The sequence below is a fragment of the Anas platyrhynchos genome, chromosome 32 (assembly GCF_047663525.1).
Source record: "Anas platyrhynchos isolate ZD024472 breed Pekin duck chromosome 32, IASCAAS_PekinDuck_T2T, whole genome shotgun sequence".
Taxonomy (NCBI): domain Eukaryota; kingdom Metazoa; phylum Chordata; class Aves; order Anseriformes; family Anatidae; genus Anas; species Anas platyrhynchos.
The window spans coordinates 2428740-2448702 of record NC_092619.1 but is presented as its reverse complement, the minus strand read 5'-3'; the positions used below and the strand labels follow the sequence as shown (position 1 = coordinate 2448702).

Genomic DNA, 19963 nt, shown 5'->3' with positions numbered 1-19963 from the left:
TCGCATAAACTCGTGGCTTCGTGACTGGTGTGACCGGCACAACTTTGGGTTCTTTGATCATGGGAAGGTCTATGCTACACCGGGCCTGATGGCACCGGATGGGATGGGCCTCTCTCGGAGAGGGGTAAGGATCTTGGGTCAGGAGTTGGCAGGGCTGATAGATAGGGCTTTAAACTAGAGTCGAAGGGGGAAGGGGCTAAAACCAGGCACGCCGGTGAAGACCTAAGGGATGGTACGCTAGAATCAGAGGGGCTGTGTGCCAGTGAGGTCTTTCGGTTCGATCCACAAGGTGCTGAGTGTAAGGAGACGCACCTGAAATGCTTCTACACGAACGCACGCAGTATGAGGAATAAAATGGATGAGCTAGAAGTCCTTGCCCAGTCCCGCAACTACGACATCATCGGTATAAGCGAAACCTGGTGGGATGAGTCCTGTGACTGGGGTGTTGCGATAGACGGTTACAGGCTCTTCAGGAGGGACAGGCAGGGTAGGCGAGGTGGTGGGGTGGCGATGTATGTGAAGCAGGGGCTGGACTGTGTGGAACTTCAGGTCGGCGATGGCAAAGTTGAGAGCCTCTGGGTAAGGATCAAGGGACGAACGAATAAAGGGGATGTCGTTGTGGGAGTCTATTACAGACCGCCTGGCCAGGACGATAGCGCCGATAACTTATTCTTTACAGAACTAAGAGAGGCCTCGAGATTAACTCCCCTTGTCCTTATGGGGGACTTCAACTTGCCAGACGTTAACTGGGAGTGCCACACGGCTGACACGAGCAAGTCCAGGAGGTTCATGAAGCACCTAGATGATAACTTCTTGGTGCAGGTGCTAACGGAGCCAACTAGGAAAGGTGCCCTCCTAGACCTGTTGCTAGAAAACAGAGAGGGTCTGGTGGGAGATGTGGTGATTGGTGGCCGCCTCGGTCATAGCGACCATGAAGTGGTTGAGTTCAAAATTTACGGTGACAGAAGGAAAAGTGCCACCAAAACCTCATCCCTAGATATGGGGAAGGCGGACTTCAGGCTGCTCGGGGAACTAGTCAGCAAGGTCCCCTGGGAAGCTGCTCTTGAAGGCCTTGATGTCCACCAGTGCTGGTCACTCTTTAAGCGATGCCTCCTAGAAGCACAAGATCAGGCAATTCCTAAATATCGCAAGTCAGGCAGGTGGGGCAGGAGGCCGTCGTGGCTGACCAGGAACATTCTTACGGAGATTAGGCGGAAACAGAGAGTGTTTCGCTACTGGAAGGAGGGCCAGGTGACATGGAAAGAATACAGGGATGCTGCTCGTGTCTGTAGGAAGAAAATTCGTGTGGCTAAAGCACACCTAGAGTTGAAGCTGGCTGTGTCTGTGAGAGAAAATAAAAAGGGTTTTTTTAGATATGTGAATGGAAAAAGGAGAACTAAAGAATACATAGGGCCGCTCCTTGACAGGGAAGGTCTTCTCACAGACGATGACATAGGCAAAGCAGAGACGCTTAACGCCTTCTTTGCCTCTGTCTTCAATGCCGATGATGGGCTTCGGGACCCAGGGTGCCCCGAGCTGGAGGACCGGGACGGTGGGGATGACAAACTCCCAACCGACCCTGAACGTGTGCGGGATCTGCTACTCCACCTGGATCCCTACAAGTCCATGGGTCCGGATGGGATTCATCCCCGGGTGCTGAAGGAGCTGGCGGACGTCATCGCGGAACCTCTCTCAATTATTTTTCAACGATCCTGGGAGTCTGGAGAGGTCCCGGTAGACTGGAAGCTGGCAAATGTTGTGCCGATTTTCAAGAAGGGTCAGAAAGAAGACCCTAGCAATTACAGGCCTGTCAGTCTCACATCAGTGCCTGGTAAAATCATGGAGAAGATGGTTCTCGAACGTATTGAGGCGCACCTGGGGGACAAAGCAGTCATTGGTCCCAGCCAGCATGGGTTTGTGAAGGGTAGGTCCTGCCTAACTAACCTGATTTCCTTTTATGATAAGATCACCCGTATGGTGGACCAAGGGAAACCAGCTGATGTGATTTTTTTGGACTTCAGCAAGGCTTTTGACACGGTTTCCCATAGGATCCTACTGGACAAAATGTCCAGCATACAGCTAAATAAAAACATCATACGATGCGTGAGCAATTGGCTAACGGGCAGGGCCCAAAGGGTTATGGTAAATGGCGCTGCGTCAGGCTGGCGGGCGGTCACCAGTGGGGTCCCTCAAGGCTCCATTTTAGGGCCGGTACTTTTCAATATTTTTATAAACGATCTGGATGTAGGAATAGAAGGCATTTTGAGCAAGTTTGCTGATGACACCAAACTTGGAGGAGTTGTGGACTCTGTTGAGGGTGGAAAGGCCTTGCAGAGGGATCTGGATAGGTTGGAGAGCTGGGCGATCGCCAACCGCATGAAGATCAATAAGAGCAAGTGCCGGGTCCTGCACCTGGGGCGGGGAAACCCTGGCTGCACGTACAGACTGGGCGATGAGACGCTGGAGAGCAGCCTAGAAGAGAGGGATCTGGGGGTGGTGGTAGACAACAAGTTGAATATGAGCCGGCAGTGTGCCCTGGCAGCCAGGAGGGCCAACCGTGTCCTGGGGTGCATCAAGCACGGCATTGCTAGTAGGTCAAGGGAGGTGATTGTCCCGCTCTACTCTGCGCTGGTGCGGCCTCACCTCGAGTACTGTGTGCAGTTCTGGGCACCACAGTATAAAAAGGACATGAAACTGTTGGAGAGTGTCCAGAGGAGGGCTACGAAGATGGTGAAAGGCCTGGAGGGGAAGACGTACGAGGAACGGCTGAGGGCACTGGGCCTGTTCAGCCTGGAGAAGAGGAGGCTAAGGGGAGACCTCATCGCAGTCTACAACTTCCTCGTAAGGGGGTGTCGAGAGGCAGGAGACCATTAACACCAGCGACAGAACCCGCGGGAACGGGGTTAAGCTGAGGCAGGGGAAGTTTAGGCTGGACATCAGGAAGGGGTTCTTCACAGAGAGGGTGGTTGCACACTGGAACAGGCTCCCCAGGGAAGTGGTCACTGCACCGAGCCTGACTGAATTTAAGAAGAGATTGGACTGTGCACTTAGTCACATGGTCTGAACTTGGGTAGACCTGTGTGGTGTCAAGAGTTGGACTTGATGATCCTTAAGGGTCCCTTCCAACTCAGGATATTCTATGATTCTATGATTCTATGATTCCACCAGGCACCGTGATCTCTCTAGGAAGTCTGTACACATCCAGACTTACTACCCACTCAAAAATGCAGCAGTTCAGGTCTCTGGATGCAGGGAGTGTCTAAGCCTTTTGCTACCATCTGACCTGATCTGCCTGGTGGCAGAACTCAAGGAGGAGGTGGAGAGGTTGAGGGATATCAGGGAGTGTGGGCAGGAGATAGACTTGTGGAGCAATGCCCTGCAGGGCCTGAAGAACAGGTAGTGGGGTTAGACACTCCAAATGGAGGTGAACCCCCTGCCCTGTTGCTGTTGGGCAGAGGGAGGACTTGAAGAGGAATGGAGACAGGTCCCTGCTTGACATCGCAGGTGATGCTCCCCACTATGGGCCCCACCTTCCCAGGTGCCCTTACGCAACAGGTTTGAGGCCCTGGAGCCTGAGAGACCAGTAGGTGAGGAAGAGGTAGAAAGTCTACCCATGAGGATGCCTAAGGCGAGGAGGTCGACTCCACGCCTCAGGACTGCCTCCACCAAGAAAGAAAGAAGGGTGATTGTTGTGGGCGACTCCCTTCTCAGGGGAACAGAGGACCCTATTTTTCGGCCTGACCCTACCCGTAGGGAAGTCTTCTGCCTCCCAGGGGCCAGGGTCAGGGACATTACCAGAAAACTTCCCAACCTGGTTCGCCCCTCTGACTATTATCCTCTTTTGATAGTCCAGGCTGGCAGTGATGACATTGAAGAAAGAAGCGTGAAGACCATCAAACGGGACTTTAGGGGGCTGAGACGATTAGTGGATGGAGCGGGTGTACAGGTGGTGTTTTCGTCTATCCCTACAGTGGCAGGGAGGGATACAGAGAGGACAGGGAAAGCCCACCTGATAAACACGTGGCTCAGAGGCTAGTGCCAACACTGAAATTTTGGTGTTTTTTTGAACATGGTGCGCTTTACTTGGCACCCAGCCTAATGGCTGCAGACAGGTCCCTATCTTTTAGGGGAAAATGGATCCTGGGCCAGGAGCTGGTGAGGCTCATTGAGAGGGCTTTAAACTAGGTAAGAAGGGGGATGGGGCTGAAACAAGGCTTGTTGGAGCTGTGCCAGGGGAAACAATGGCAAGGCTGGGAGAGAAGGCAATGGCCCAAATGATGTGCATCTACACTAATGCATGCAGCATGGGTAACAAACAGAAGGAGCTGGAAGCCATAGTGCGGCAGGCAGGCTATGACTTGGTTGCCATCATGGAAATGTGATGGAACCACTCTCATGACTGGAGTGCTGCAATGTCTGGCTATAGGCTCTTCAGAAGGGAGAGGCAGCATGGAAGGGGTGGTGGTATGGCTCTCTATATTAGAGAGAGTTTTGATGTTGTGAAACTTGAGGCTGGGAATGATAAGGTTGAGTCCCTATGGGTTAGGATCAGTGGGAAGGCCAACAGGGGAAGCATCCTGGTCGGGGTCTGTTATAGACCGCCAAACCAGGATGAGGAGACTGATGAAGAGTCTACAGGCAGCTGGCAGAAGTTGCGAAATCGACAGTGCTTGTTCTTGTGGGGGACTTCAACTTCCCAGATATATCCTGGAAGTGCAATACAGCCCAGAGAAAGCAGTCTAGGAGGTTTCTGGAGAGCGTGGAAGATAGCTTCCTGACGCAGCTGGTTAGGGAGCCTACCAGGGGTGGTGCCCCGCTAGACTTTCTGTTCACAAACAGAGAAGAACTGGTGGGAGATGTGGTGTTTGGAAACTGTCTTGGGCAGAGTGACCATGAGATGGTAGAGTTCTTCATTCTCAAAAGAGCTGGGAAGGGGACCAGTAAAACTGCTGTATTGGACTTCCAGAGGGCTGACCTTGAGCTGTTCAGGACACTGGTTGTCAGAGTCCCTTGGGAGGCAGTTCTGAAGGGCAGAGGAGTCCAGGAAGGCTGGGTGCTCTTCAAGAATGAAATCTTAATGGCACAGGAGTGGTCTGTCCCCGTGTGCCCAAAGAAGAGCCAGCATGGAAGAAGACCAGCCTGGCTCAACAGAGAATTGTGGCTTGATTTTAGGAGAAAAAAAGGTTTATAATCTTGGGGATTATATAAAGGGAATGGGGAGCAGAATGTGGTCCTCACTATCCATGAGAAAGTGGTTGGTGACCTGCTATTGTACTTGGATGTACACGAGTCGATGGGGCCAGATGGGATTCACCTGGGGATACTTAGAGAACTGGCAGAGGTGCTGGCCAAGCCACTTTCCGTCATTTATCAACAGTCCTGGCTATCGGGGGAGGTCCCAGTCGACTGGCGACTAGCAAATGTGACACCCATCTACAAGAAGGGCTGGAGGGTCGACCTGGGGAACTATAGGCCTGTCAGTTTGACATTTTTGTTGCTCTCTCTCATACTGAGGCACAAGAGACTTGACAATCCACAGCCAAGGCTGATACTGCATGGGCCTTTCAGGTACTTGGGCAGAGGGCATCACACAAGAACCTTGCCAGCCAGGTGCCTTCTGATGGCCTGTGAGAGACGCCGGTAGATGTGAGCCTAAAAGCCCACCTGCCAGCCAGGAGGCAAGAGTTGACCTGGCAGTTACTTCAGAAAGATGGGACCTCCCAGTCCCTTGCCCAGCCATGCTCCTGCTGCTGGCCTCTCAGATCCAGAGGCAGAAGTGACCTGACAGTCCCCACCAAAACCAATTGCTTCCTTCTGGATTCAGAGTTTCTAAGGCACAATTGACACACTCTAAGAACATCCACTCTCTTTGAGGCCCAGCACCTAGCAAGATAAAAACAAGGTCATTGTCATCCTCCAAGGCCATACATATCCAGATGGCCTTTCAGCTTCTCTGATGGACAGGAGACAATGTGAAAGCTCTGTTAGGTACTAGGGCAGGACTGACCTTGAAATAAGTATTTATGTTATCTGCATGTCAGTGGCTCCTCAGTTTCTCATGACAGCTAAAACGACACCCTCATAGACCAGCCATGTGCCTGAAGGTGGCACATCAGGCCCTCAGGCAGAAGTGCCAGCCACCTGCACAGCCATGGGCCTCCTGCTGCCTCCTGAGATCCTGAGGCACAGCTGACCTCAGCAGAGCATCCCCACCTATATACTCCATGCGTTTTATGACCTTACCAAGATCCATGTCACCTCCCCTGCCTCCTCCAAGGTCTTTCTCTTAGCCAGGCATCTCTTCTCTGCCCCAGTTCTACCTGCCTTATTCTTCTCCCAACTTTCCCCTGACTTCCCCAAATGTGTCACCCTGTTGGGGGCAGCTTTCTGAAGGCCTTTATGACCTCAGAGGCTCTGCCTCCCTGCTGTGGGCCGGCCAGGTTCTGGGACAGAATTGACCTCACAACCAGCATCCACAGTGTTACAAGGAGCTGTTGTGCTTGGGAGGCCTCTTCCCAGCCCACCCAGGAGCACCGGGTGCAGGGGATACCCTGCACAATCTCTCAGGTACTGTGCAGGCCAACCAGCTCATGCTTCAGAAGGCCTGCCACACATCTAGACTCACATTTCCTCATGCAGCCTTTAGAGAACAAGGGCCCAGCCCAGCCCCTGCTCTGCAGCTCCTCCCTGTCTCTCCCAGGAGGCCAGCCCAGCCCAAACCCTCCCTAGCTCTCCACACCTCTCTCTCCTCTCCCCAGGCTAACCCAGCCCAGCCCAGAAGAGCAGCCCAGGCTGGGCTGGCTCCAAGGCAGCAAATGCAGAAACAGAGGGCAGTGTCAGTGTCTCCGCTGCTACCATCTTCAGGAGATCCCATACCCTTCCAAGGTGAAACCGTTTAAAAAATAAAATAGAGAAAATTTACATGAAATCTAAAGCAGGAAACCTTCACTTTGAGATTGGTGAGGCACTGGAAAAGGTTCTTCTGAGAAGTAGTACCCTGCTCAATAGTTGTGTTCAAGGCCAGGGAGGATGGGACCTGTAGCAACCTGGTCATGTGGAAGGTGCCCCTGACCATGGCAGCAGGGCTGGAAGAAGATGGTCTTTAAGGTCCCCTCCAAATTATGCCATTCTATACTTCTATGACACTGAAGACCCCAAACTGGTTGTGTAGCTTGTGTAGAGAGAGGGATTTCAATTTCTGTGAAAATTTCCACCCCTCCCTCCCCCCCCCCCCCCCCGAAAAACAAGTGCTTGGAAGGGATGGGATGCTGTCTGCCTGTCACTCTGTGGGTATCCGGTCTCAAAATAGGACAAGAAAAGATAATTCTCAAGCCAAACTCTTCTTTTGAATTAGGAAAAAGAGGGCACTGGAAGTGTCCATCCTCAGGTGACAGAAGGAAAAGCAGTGATTACATCAGTATGATTCAAAGTCAATTCCCCTGGTGGGGGTATGATTCAAAGTTGATTCCCCTGGTGGCCCAGGGACTTGTCAAGAGCTCCCTGTGCTGCTGACCTGGGCTGGGCTCCTGGGTCCAAGGGGAGCTCCTGGCAAGCGGGCAGCACTGCAGAGAGACAGCTCTGCCCAGGAGCAGCTCCTCTGCACAGCGCAGCAGGGCTGGGGGAACTGCCTGCAGGGGACAAGGGCAGTGAGAGAAGGGAGGGAGATGTTAAAGGCAGAGTGGAGTGGGGATGCTGAGAGCTCACTGCAGGAGAAATCTTCACAGTCCTGAACAGGGTAAGTCTGTGGCTGCAGGGCAACACAGCTGTTGTTCCTGTTGCCACCTCCAGATTTGATGGCAATCCAGTAGCTTATGGGACCTTTCCGAAGGACTCTCAGAGTTTGGGTAAGAGGAGAACAACTAGCTCTGGAACAGTGATTATCTGCCATAAATAACTGAAGGACAGGACATGATGGTTCTTTCTCACAGGGCTGGCCGCAGGTGCAGGCAGGGTGTAGGCAGGGGTGTCCAGGGCTGTGGTGCAGAGCAGGGTCCCTGCTGTACCACAGAGCCTGTGTGCTGGGGCAGGGCCTCTGCTGCCTGCCAGGCTCAGCACTCAGCCTGCCTGGGGAGCTGCCCAGGGTGTTGCAGGGAGAAGTGGTGGGTGGAAGGACCCCCTGGCAGGGCAGGACAGGGTCCTGCGGGTGCCCAGAATATGATGCCTGGGGCAGGCAGCTCACAGCTCCTCAGCACCCACAGGATATCTCTGGTGATGATTTTAAACAAGGTAGACCAACTCGTGCACTACCTGCAGGGAAAGTACTTCTGAGAGGCTGTGCTTTCACTTTCCTGCCCTAAAGAGCAGTCAGGGAAATGGTAATGGAATCATCAGGTTGTGTCAATGAGGCTGTTTGAGCATTACACTCAAAGAGATCTTTAGGTTTGTTTGGAACCTCACAGTTTTCCCCTACACTCTTTAACCTACATACTGCATTGTTTCCTGACGGATTGCTGGATGTCCTGCTCAGCACCTAAAATACAGAGACACCTCTGGCCACTGGGCATCTGAGATCCATCCCCACTGGTTTTCAGCAGATGCAGTAGGGCAGTACTGACTCTGGATGAGCCCACAGAAAACCTGTCTGGTCCCTCTGCACTCTTAGGAAGAAAACTGAGAGCTTGAGGCAGGAGCACATCTTCCTCAAAGGGAAGTAGCAGTTTCTCTTCCTGGGGAGGTTTCAGAAAACAATATATATGTTATACAATATAATATTCTTATATTCTTACAAAATATAAGAGTATATATGTTTGGGTTTTGCTTAGAGAAATCTCTCTAACTTGTTCCATGTCTTTTCCACCATTGACAGCCTACCATTCCCTGAGGCAGCAAATGTCCAACAACAGCTTCTCTAATGAGTTCCTCCTCCTGGCATTCGCAGACACGCATGAGCTGCAGCTCCTGTACTTCGGGCTCTTCCTGGACATCTACCTGGCTGCCCTCCTGGGCAACGGCCTCATCCTCACAGCTGTAGCCTGTGACAACCGTCTCCACACTCCCATGTACTTCTTCCTCCTCAACCTCGCCTTCCTAGACCTGGGCACTATTACCACCACTGTTCCCAAAGCCATGGCCAACTCCCTCTGGGACACCAGGGCCATCTCCTACTCAGGATGTGATGCTCAGTATTTTTCTTTTTATTTTTCATCTCAGCAGAGTTTTATATTCTCACCATCATGGCCTATGACCGCTATGTTGCCATCTGCAAACCCCTGCACTACAGGACAATAATGGACAGCAGAACTTGTGTCAAAATGGCAGCAGCTGCCTGGGGCAGTGGGTTTCTCCATGCTGTGCTGGAGACTGCCAATAGCTTTTCCCTCCCCCTCTGCCAAGACAGTGCCCTGGACCAGTTCTTATGTGAAATTTCCCAGATCCTCAAGCTCTCCTGCTCAGATGTCTACCTCAGAGAAGTTGGGCTTCTTATGTTTAGTGTCACTGTAGCATCTGGGTATTTTGTTTTCCTTCTGATGTCCTATGTGCAGATCTTCAGGGTCATGATGAAGATCGCAACACATCAGGGCATGTACAAAGCCTTTTCCACGTGCCTCCCTCACCTGGCCGTGGTCTCCTTGTTTCTCAGCACTGCCTTTTTTGCCTACCTGAAGCCCCCCTCCTGGTTCTCCGCATCCCTGAACCTTTTGCTGGCTGTTCTATACTCAGTAATGCCCCCAGCCATGAACCCCCTCATCTACAGTATGAGGAACAAGGAGCTCGAGGATGCAATTTGGAAACTATTTTGGGGGATGTTTTTCAGTACTAATAAAGACCCCTTCCATCGCCACTAATGAATCCCAGTGCTTCCCATTGTAGGCTTGTGTCTTTGTTGTTCTCATTATATTTTCCCATTGTCAATTTGACTGTTTGTGCTTCTTGTGTTCCTACATAAATATTTGGATTCCCCCTCTGCTATGAATGAATAAACCTGTTCTGTCCCATATGGAAGCTACATAAATGTGCCTCTAACACTGTGAGTGAGTCTGTGAAGACGCTCTCATAGCATCTCTGTAATAACATAGAATCACCCCAGTACAATGCCTCAAGCTTGGGCTTTCCTTTCCAAAACAGTGTGAAGAATAGGCTCAAAGAATTATTTGCTCCCCACAAGGGTCTGTTCCTACTTAGGTTCAGGAGAGAATGTCGCATTGTTGCATTCTGACTCAGGGGTCAAGGGGCTGGACTGTGGAATTAGTGTGCATGACAATCCAGTGTTCTGAGGCCTTGCTGATGTTTACAATCCTTGCTCCTCAAGGTTACCTGGTGAGTGATCTACCTGTAAAGCTATCACTGCTCAGAGAAGATGATGGTAGTGAACACCTCCAGAGATCCCTTCTGACTCAGGGAAGAAAGGGCTAGGCTGTGGAGTTAGAGTTCATGACAATGCTGTGTTTTGAGGCCTCACTGCTGATTGTAATCCCTGCTCCTCAAGGTTCCACAGTGAGTGGTGGCATTCTCAAAATGAGTCTCTGCCCTTGGGAACCTGGAGTACAGCTGATGCAATGATACTACAGGAAAGTTCTCAGAGGCATTGCAAAACATTCTAGAATGACTGAATCACAAATTGGTTGGAGTTGGAAAAAGTCTTTCCCCATATTATTTGTTCCCTTTAAGTACTGGAAAGCAAGAAGGTTCCCCCCAGAGTCTGCTCTTCTCTAGGCTCAACAAACCCGACTGGCTCAGCCTGCCTTCACAGGAGAGGTGTTCCACTCCACTGATTATTGCTGTGGCTCTGCTCTGGTCCCACTCACTAAGTCCTATGTCCAAAATCTTATGTGTCTGTTGTGCTGGTGGGGTCTCACATGAGCAGAGAAGAGAGGAAGAATCACCTCCCTCAACCTGCTGGTCACCCTGCTTTAGATGCAGCCCAGGATACTGTAGGCTTTTGGGGTTGCAGGTGGACATTCCTGACTCATGTTGAGCTTCTCTTCAACCAGCACCCTCAGGTCCTTCTCATCAGGGCTACTCCTCATCAGGGCAGTGGCTTTCTCAAAGCCATGGTGCACACTGCCAGTACATTTTCCATTCCCCTTTGCCAAGGCAATGCCCTGGACCAGTTCTCCTGTGAAATTCCACAGATCCTCAAGCTCTCCTGCTCAGATCTCTACCTCAAGGAAGCCGGGCTTGTTCTGATTAACCTCTCTTTAGCTTCAGGGTGTTTTATTTTTATTCTTTTCTCCTACGTGCAAATCATCAGATCAGTGCTGAGGATACCATCGAAGCAGGGACAGCACAAAGCTTTTTCCACTTGCTTCCCTCATCTGGCTGTGGTCTCCGTCTTTTCCAGAACTGCCATATTTGCCTACCTGAAGCCCCCTTCCATCTCCTCCCCATCCCTGAACCTGGTGGTGACAGTGCTGTACTCAGTGGTGCCTCCAGCAGTGAACTCCGTCATCTACAGCATGAGGAACCAGGAGCTTGAGGATGCACTGAAGAAGCTCAGTCAATCAGTAGTCCTTCAGCAGCAATAAGCTGCCCATGTCTCTTCACAAGGGATTTCCAATTTGTCTCAGGAAACTGCTGGTCTTTGTGCTTCTTCTCTGTGATAATCTTGTTTTTCTTCCTTCACTCCACTTACGCAGAGTGGCCTAAACCCACTCTTTTTTACCCAGAGACACTTGTATCTGTATCTATTGTTAAGGTATAGCTGGCTACCCCTGTCACGTCTGTTTAATAAAAGGGTATTTCCTCAGTGCTGGTGCCTGGACCAGCTGGTTTTCAGTGCTGGTGCTGGTTCTTCTTCCAATGTTGTGGTCAGGAACAGGATGAAGAAATTGTTTTATTATCAGGTGGAGGTCATTGCTCTATGGAATTGCTATCCATGGCTTTATGTCCAGGTGGATGCTGGTGAGGAGTAGTGTCCTTCAGGGTCTGTCCTGGGACCAGCACAGTTTAATATTATTATCAGAAGACGTAGACATTGAGATCAAGTGCACCCTCAGCAACTTTGCCAATGACACCAAGCTGAGTGGTGCTGTTGATACAACAAACGTAAGGGACGATATCTGTTTGGACCTGAGCAAGCTTGAGAAGTGGGCCCATGTGAATCTAAAGAGGTTCAACAAGTCCAAGTGCAAGGCATTGCACCTGGGCCAGGGCAATCCCAGACATGAGGACAGACTGGGAGAAGAAGTCCTTGAGAGCAGCCCTGCTGAGAAGGACTTGTGGGTTCTGGTGGACAAAATGTTTGACATGAGCCAGCAGTGCATACTTGCAGCCCAGAAGCCAACTGCACCCCAGGCTTCATCAACAGAGGAGTGTCCAGCAGGATGAGGGAGGTGATTGTGCCCCTCTGCTCTGCTCTTGTGAGGCCTCATTTGGAGTGTAGGGTCCCCAACACGAAAAGGAAGTTGATCTGTTAGAGTGGGTCCAGAGGAGGTCCACATAGCTGATCAGAGGGCTGGAGCACATCTCCGGTGAAGAAAGGCTGAGAGAGCTGGGGCTGTTCAGCCTGAAGAAAAGAAGGGTCATGGGAGCCCTCAATGCAGCTTTTCAGTGCTTAAAGGAGTCTTATAAATAAGATAAAGAGTAACTTTTTGCTTGGGCCAGTAATGACAGGACAAGAGAGAATGGCTTTAAACCAGGCCCCTCACTCTGCAGAGCATCACCACCAGCTCTGGGCACTGCATGAAGCACAGGGAGGGGACAGGAGTGGTAGGTCCTGTTCTGCCAGAGGAAAACTCAGATATTGTCTGAGTTGTGTGGCCATGCTGGGTGAGGACTCACAGCAGGGCATTTGTGGTGCAGAGCCAGAGCTCGTGGACAGGAGTAACATGCAAGTGCAGGAGGCAGGTGGTCACTCTGGGCCATTGTTGGAATGATTAGCATGGGAAGGTGGCCCAGGACATTCGTCATCCCCAGCCTCTAGCGATGGCTGTTGCTAGTACTGGCTGCTCACTCTGATTTATGGCTGGGGTTTGCTGCCAGGCCACCCCCATCCTCACCTTCAGCTCCCTGCCTGTGTGGGGGAATGGCCAACCCTGTCCAACCTCTTCCCTGGACCAGACACCTTCAGACGCCAGAGCAGGGATGTCTGTGAAACCCCGCATGGGACATGGTCAGGTAGAGGCAGGCATCAGGCGCAGGGGGAAGGGGAGAGCTATAGAGAAAGGGAAGCAAGGGTTGCAGTGGGTATCGTGCTTGGGGACCATTACCCACCCTGACCACAGCCTTCCCTGTACTGTTCCTGAACAGTGTGGGACAGAAAGGACAGGCTGGTGCAGGGATAGAGCCCAAGTTAGGGAGAAGCGTCTATCTGCTCAGAGTGACCTGGACAGGATGAATCATAGGGCAGAGGCCAATGGGATGAGGTTCAACTTGGCTAAGTTCATCCTCATGCAACGCTACAGGCTTGTGGCAGAGTGTCCGGAAAGCTGTGCAGAGGAAAAAGTTCTGGGAGTGTTGATGCTCACCTGACCATGAGCCAGCAGTCTGCCCAGGTGGCCAAGAAGGCCAATGGCATCCTGCCTTGTGTCAGGGATAGTGCAGCCAGCAGGACCAGGGAGGTGATTATCCCCCTGTACTCTGCTCCGCTGAGGCTGCACCTTGAGTACTGTGTTCCGTTTTGGGCCCCTCACTACAAGAAGGACATCGAGGCCCTGAAACATATCCAGAGAAGGGCTACAAAGCTGGTGAAGGGTCTGGAACAAATTCTAATGAGGAGCAGCTGAGGGAACTGGGGTTGTTTTGTCTGCGGAAGAGGAGGCTCAGGGGAGACCTAATTGCTCTCTCCAGCTACCAAAAAGAAGTTGTGGGGAGTTGGGGGTCAGCCTCTTCTCGCAGATAACTACTGATAGGATTAGAGGGAAAGGCCTCAGGTTGCTCCATTAGTTTTAGTTTGGAAATTAGAAGACACTTTTTCTCAGAAAGAGTAGTCAGGCATTGGAATGTGTTGCCTAGGGAAGCGGTGGTGTCACTGTCCCTGGGGGATTTTTAAGGAGAGGTTGGACCTGGCACTTAGGGACATGATTTAGTGGGTGACATTGGTAGTAGGGGCATGGTTGGACCAGATGACCTTGGAGGTCTCTCCCACCCTAATGATTCTATGATTCTATTTTGCCCAGTTGCAGTATGAGTTTCAGGGAGTTAGAAACTTGCCCCATTTCCCAGAACTCTCATGAACTCCTTTACAGTATTTATCTTTCTATGGTCTGTTTTTCTAAGACTTTTCTTGTGCAGATAGCCCAAACGGAAAGTAGATCCCCTTAGATGCAGCATGGTCATGGAAGCATTTCTTCTGCACTATGGACCTGTGTCTTGGTTGTGGAGAAACTTTCGCAAGAGGTCCACCAACTCAAAGAGCATATACCTTCCTCCCTCTATGTGTATAACCAGTACCTCAGCTGTTAGGAGTAAACATGCCTCTGCTCAAGAAAGGGGATATGGTGGGTCCACACAACATACCACTCTGTAGTTTTACCCACAATTGCTGCTCCAATTTCCATGAATACTCTGATCAGGACTAGAGGTGCTCTGCCTCCAGTCAGGTGGAGGGACAACTGAGGTTATTGGACAGTGTGGGTTCGATGGCCTGACACATCAGATCCACAGAAGTATGAGGCTCTAGTGAACACCAGTGCAAGGTGTACTGCAATGTCATCCAGCTATAAATGGGCAGAACTCATTTTTATCTCTGGAGTGACAGGGGAATCCTGACAGTTAACTGTATTGGAGGCTGAAGTGCAGCCTCTTTAAGACAGTGAGATTAAACAGCTGTTTGCCTTGCCCGGTCTCTTGGAGGACCCTTCTGTTGTGGGGTTGCTGAGGGTCAAAGAGCAGCAGATGCTGATCACTACCCCAGTGGTGCATAGCGAGCGATATTGCACTAACTAAGACTCCCTGATTCACATTCATGAGCTGAATAATTGACTGGAGAGACAAGAAGTGATCAGCAAGACTTGCTCACACTTTATTAGTCACATTTGGCTAGTGTGAATTCTTGACAAAAGTGAAGACTAACAGTGGACTATCATGGCCTGAATGAAATCATGCCACTACTGAGTGCTGCAGCGTTGGATGTGGTAGAACTCCAATATGAACTAGAATCAAAGCCATACAAGAGGTATACCACGACTGATATCACTAATGTGTTTTTCTCAATCCCTTTAGCAGCAGAGTGCAGTCTACAATGACACAGGACACGGGTGAATGCAGGCAGGCACACTCAGCATTCACACAACCACAAACAGCAGCAGCATTATCCTGATTGCCTCTCTGGCAGGGCAAGATGGAGGTCCATTATTGGGAAACACAAAGTTCTTGTGTGCACAAATGGATATTCATGTGCATGTGTGCAAGGTAGAACCCTCCAGCAGCTGGGATCAGATACTCAGCCTGCCTGTGACAAGTTCCTGTCTCCCAGTCTGCCCAGCTGAAGACAGTTGGACATAAGAGAGCCCCTGTGGGTGCAGCCCCACTTGAGCTGCTGGCACACACCACCCCAATCTAACACACACTCACAAAGACACAGGCACACACACATTAAGTCCACACACTCCTATCTCTCTTGTTGCTGACTACAATGACACATGGGCCCTCTGATGCCCTGGTTCTAGTCCAGCTGCTGCACTTACCCCTATGTGCTATCACCAGGTGACCTACAGCCCTTGGCAGCAATCCCATTAGTCCAAATGCTGATGTGGAGAGCTGCTGCCAGTGACACATCTGGATGGGTTTCTGCCTGGACACTGAGGTGACAGCCCTCCCAAGGCCGTCCTGGAAGGAGCTGGGACAAGATCTCGGTTCCACAGGAGCCAGTGACTTGGATTCCCACCTGCCATTGTGCTTTGTGCTCTTCTGGGCTCATGGAGATGGGCTTTTGTTGAGCTGAGGACTCTCCTGTGATGGGCCTGGAAGCAGCCAGGGCAGGGCATGAACTGAATTATTCATCCTGACATCATTTCCTTGGGCCTTTATTTTGTTTGCACATGTGCTTCTTATCACACAGCCTAACACAATCCAGCAAGAACATAATCCTCTGGAGGCATCTGCATGTGGAGGTCACATATGTATGATGGTGGTATTACATAAGATATGACAGCTGAGAACTCAAATTGCTCTTCAGAAATACATCACGATTAGGGAAAAAGCTGTGCTGTTGCTCGGGCCATAGCTTCCTTCAGGGCCAGCATCACGGCCTTGTTTCTAAGACTGTAGATGAATGGGTTTAAGAATGGGTACAGGACAGTGTTGAGCAAAGCTACAATGCTGTTGGTCTCCAAAGAAACATATCCTGACGAGGGTGCGTAAAGAGCAATGCAGCTTCCATAGACAACGGCCAAGGTGGTGAGGTGGGAAGAGCATGTAGCAAAAGCTTTTCTCCTTGCAGAGGCTGCTGGCATTTGTAGGATACAGAAGAAGATGCTTGTGTAAGATGCCAGCGTTAGACACAAGGAAGACAGCACAATAAACAATAAGAAAACTGCATCTGTTTTCCAAAGCAGGGTGACATCAGAGCAGGACAGTTGGAATAAGGGGGTGTTGTCACAAAAAAAATGCTGGATCTTGTTCAAACCACAGAAAGTGAGCTGGGAGAGCAGCACCAGGCGGTAAATCAAGAACATGAAGCCCATGACCCAAACAGCAGCAACCAGCTGGATACAGAGCTGATGCTTCATGATGGCAGCATAGCGCAAAGGCTGGCAGAGGGCAACGTAACGGTCAAAGGACATGACAACAAGGAGAGAAAACTCTACAGCACCAAGGGCAAAATAGAAGGAGGACTGGGCAAAGCATCTGCCTACTGAGATAGTTCTCCTGCCAGAGCTCAGAATCACCAACAGTTTGGTGCTTGTGGAGGATGTAAACCAGATTTCCAGGAATGCCAGATTGCCAATGAAATAGTACATGGGGGTTTGCAGGCGGTTATCCACACACACCAGGAAAATGATGGCTGCATTCCCCATCACCGTTGTCAGGTACATGAGGAGAAGGACCAGGCAGAGAAATAGCCGTAGCCTTTGATCAAGCCCTGAGAAGCCCATGAGGATGAATTCAGAAATGACAGTTCCATTGCCTGTTCCCATACCCAAGCTCCATTCATCCTGCTGACGTAGGAACATGGCAAAAACAAGTCCAATAATTTCATGGTCTGGACAGAAGGCTATCTCCTTCCTTCTCTCTTGCCTTGCTTGCAGACTTCCTATACAACACACACACACAGATTCTTTTGCACATTCCTCACACCCTGACTTTTCTGTTTCACATATCATGCAGAATCCTCAGAGAATTTCTTGTCTTCTTTCCACCTTTGTCCATCAGCTACACATGATTCTCGCTACAAAAACACAGGGCTAAGAACGGATTGTTACTCTGTTATACTCTATTCCTGTGAAATTCCACTCAGAAGAATTGCAAGCATCCATCATACCAGTGTTTCCAAAGGGAATTTCATGTCCTGCATAAACGCTTTCTATTGTGTAAAAGCTAAATCATCAGTTCAAATATGTACATTGGAATTTATTATCTCTCCTCTTCAGTATCCACCCTTTTTGGACTAGCAACCACTGGGGATCCCTTGCTTGATTTTAAATTAAGCAAATTTCAAGTACCTCTTTTGCAATGGCCTGTTTTCTTCTACATCATCTTCCTTTGTTTCTTTAGGAAAGATGGAATACAAGTAGCAAGTGTAGCTTGCTTTTTTAGTACTCTAAATTAAAGTCAAAATCCATTATGGTCCCACCAGGTCAGTGGAAACAGATCTGTCACAGAGTCACATCTGACCTCATTCTGTGTGGAAATGCAGTTGTTTCCAACCATTTGCTATTCTCTCGTACAATCAAATGGCCTCACTTAACTGCCTTACTTTTCTGAGAGGTGGAACAAATTTTGTCATCTTTGAAAGCTTAAGGACAGTCCTTGAAGTAGAAAGAGGAAGCACCTAGAAAAAACAAAGTGCCAAGTATTACCATGCAGGTGTATATTTCAGTTGTCTAAAAGTTATATCATTCAGGTTGAGCAATTTAACTTACTCCTATCCTGTCAATGCTGAGAGAGAGAAGAGCATCTGAAAGAGATTCCTCACCTTTATCTTGCATTACAGTTCTAGGCTGTGATGACCCAGCCACGAGCACTTTCTCTTGTCTCCATTGACTGTTGGGGGAGCCTCGGGAGAACAAGTTCTCACAGGCACCAGGAGTGAAGTAGGTGAAACTCATTACAGAAGTCTCAGGTGTCTGATGATTTTGGTAAATTATTCTCTTCTGTAAATCAAACTACTCTTCTAAGAGAAAATAAATAAATAAATAAATAAATAAATAAATAAATAAATAAATAAATAAATAAATAGAGAGAGAGAGAGAGAGAGAGAGGGAGAGAGGGAGAGAGAGAGAAACTTGTTTAATAAAACAGACATTTTCTCCTTCACCTTTCCCTATGTTTTTAGAAAGAAAGGATCAGAGAAATGACTGCAAAAAGATAACACCTCAAAATGCAAGGGTGGAGGAGCAGAAGACAGGTTGGAGGCAGAAAATTAGTTTCTCAGTGGGCTTTATTGTCCCCTCAGGACCTGTCCCAGGGTAGAATGGGTGCACTTAGGCATAAAAATGGGAAGCTCAGAAGTGGGGAGTACAACCATGTTTGCACGGACATTTCAGCCTGGGGTTTGGGCTGCTCTTAGACCCCAAATAACCTGCCTTGCTCTTTGCCTCTTGACTGGCAAAGGGGAATCTGTGCACTGGCTTCCTCTGGAAAACTTGTTCAGATTAATCCATTGGCTGTAATTGTTTTAGCTGAAGATTGGCCCAGTCAGCAACAGCAATATGTTGTGGTTTAGACCTGACAGGCAGCTAAGCACTGAGGGGATCTGGTCAAGGACCTTTTCCCCTACAACAAGGGTAAAAAAGCATGGGAGGCAGTGATGGGAAACAAGTCTGGTCAGTCACATTAATCATAAGATCACGAAAACATAGAAAGATTTGGTTTCAAAGCTACCTAAAACATCACCTAGTTCCAACTGCCCTGCCATAGGCAGGGACACCTTGCACCAGACTAGGTTGCTCAAACCCCATTAAACCTGGCCTTGATGAATTCCAGGAATGGGGCACGCACAGATTCTCTGGTCAACCAGTTATAGTACCTCACCGCCCTCAGAGAAATCAATTTCTTCTGAATATCCAGTCTAAAACTACCTTCTTTTAGTTTAAAAGCTACCTCTATCTTGAATGGAAATGCAGGACAGGGAGACCCACTGGGCACAGTTGTTTGTGCTGCTGCTGCTAAGGACAAGAGATATGCATCCCAGTCTGTCTCAGGAGCCTCACACTGGTGCACAGGCTTCACGTCCAAGCCTGATACATGAACTCCTCATTCAGGTGGAGCTAGTCAAGGAAGAGGAACACTTTTTTGTAAGCACCCAGGAAAGAAGTGCATAGCATCTCTCCCAGTCCATGTATTTTCTACCTCCTACAGCTACTGAAATGGGGGACAGTCACCTTAAAGGCCTATGTCATGCTTTTCTGATCCATGCAGAATTTTCAGATAACCAAAGGTATCAGAAATGGCCCCAGAAACCAATGTTTGGGTTATCCCATCTATTTTTATTCACAAGCTCTCATCTGCATGGTATCTCTCCTCCAGCTGGACCCCTTCCTTCACATCTAATTCCTTTGCTCCTAGTGGGCTGCATCACCTCAGTACTTTGGCAACTTGGTTGTCCATGTTGCACCTGGGATATTGCTCATGGTGGGGGTTAAGAGAATTTCCTTTCCTCTTCTGGTCTCACACCTGGCTTTCTCATCTGGAAGAAATCTCAGCTGATGAGCTACAGACTTCAGAAAAATTCTGTCTCTGTGAAACTCCAGAGAAATATCCTCATCAATCAAAGTGTTCATCGAGCAAGGATCTGTGTGGGTTGTGTTTGTTGAAAGTTGAGAAGCAGACAGTCCTGGAATTGTGATCATTGGTGGGCTAAAGCAGCCCTGTGTTTCAATTCTCCTCTGTGCTGAGGAAGGATGCTGCCAGCTGACACTGA

At 49.6% G+C, this 19963-nt stretch overlaps 1 protein-coding gene across 1 annotated transcript; it reads right to left on the bottom strand.

The window, feature by feature from the left end:
* Positions 1 to 16017: 16017 nt before the first annotated feature.
* On the bottom strand, positions 16018 to 17349 carry LOC119712968 (olfactory receptor 6E1-like). Its single transcript, XM_072030389.1, has one exon. It carries the CDS (start codon positions 17202 to 17204, stop codon positions 16071 to 16073), a length of 1134 nt encoding a protein of 377 aa, XP_071886490.1. The 5' UTR covers positions 17205 to 17349; the 3' UTR covers positions 16018 to 16070.
* Positions 17350 to 19963: the final 2614 nt, after the last annotated feature.

Bases quoted from the DNA above. Each gene is read 5' to 3' on its own strand.
- LOC119712968 (XM_072030389.1), bottom strand. From the start codon at position 17,204: ATGATATGTGAAACAGAAAAGTCAGGGTGTGAGGAATGTGCAAAAGAA.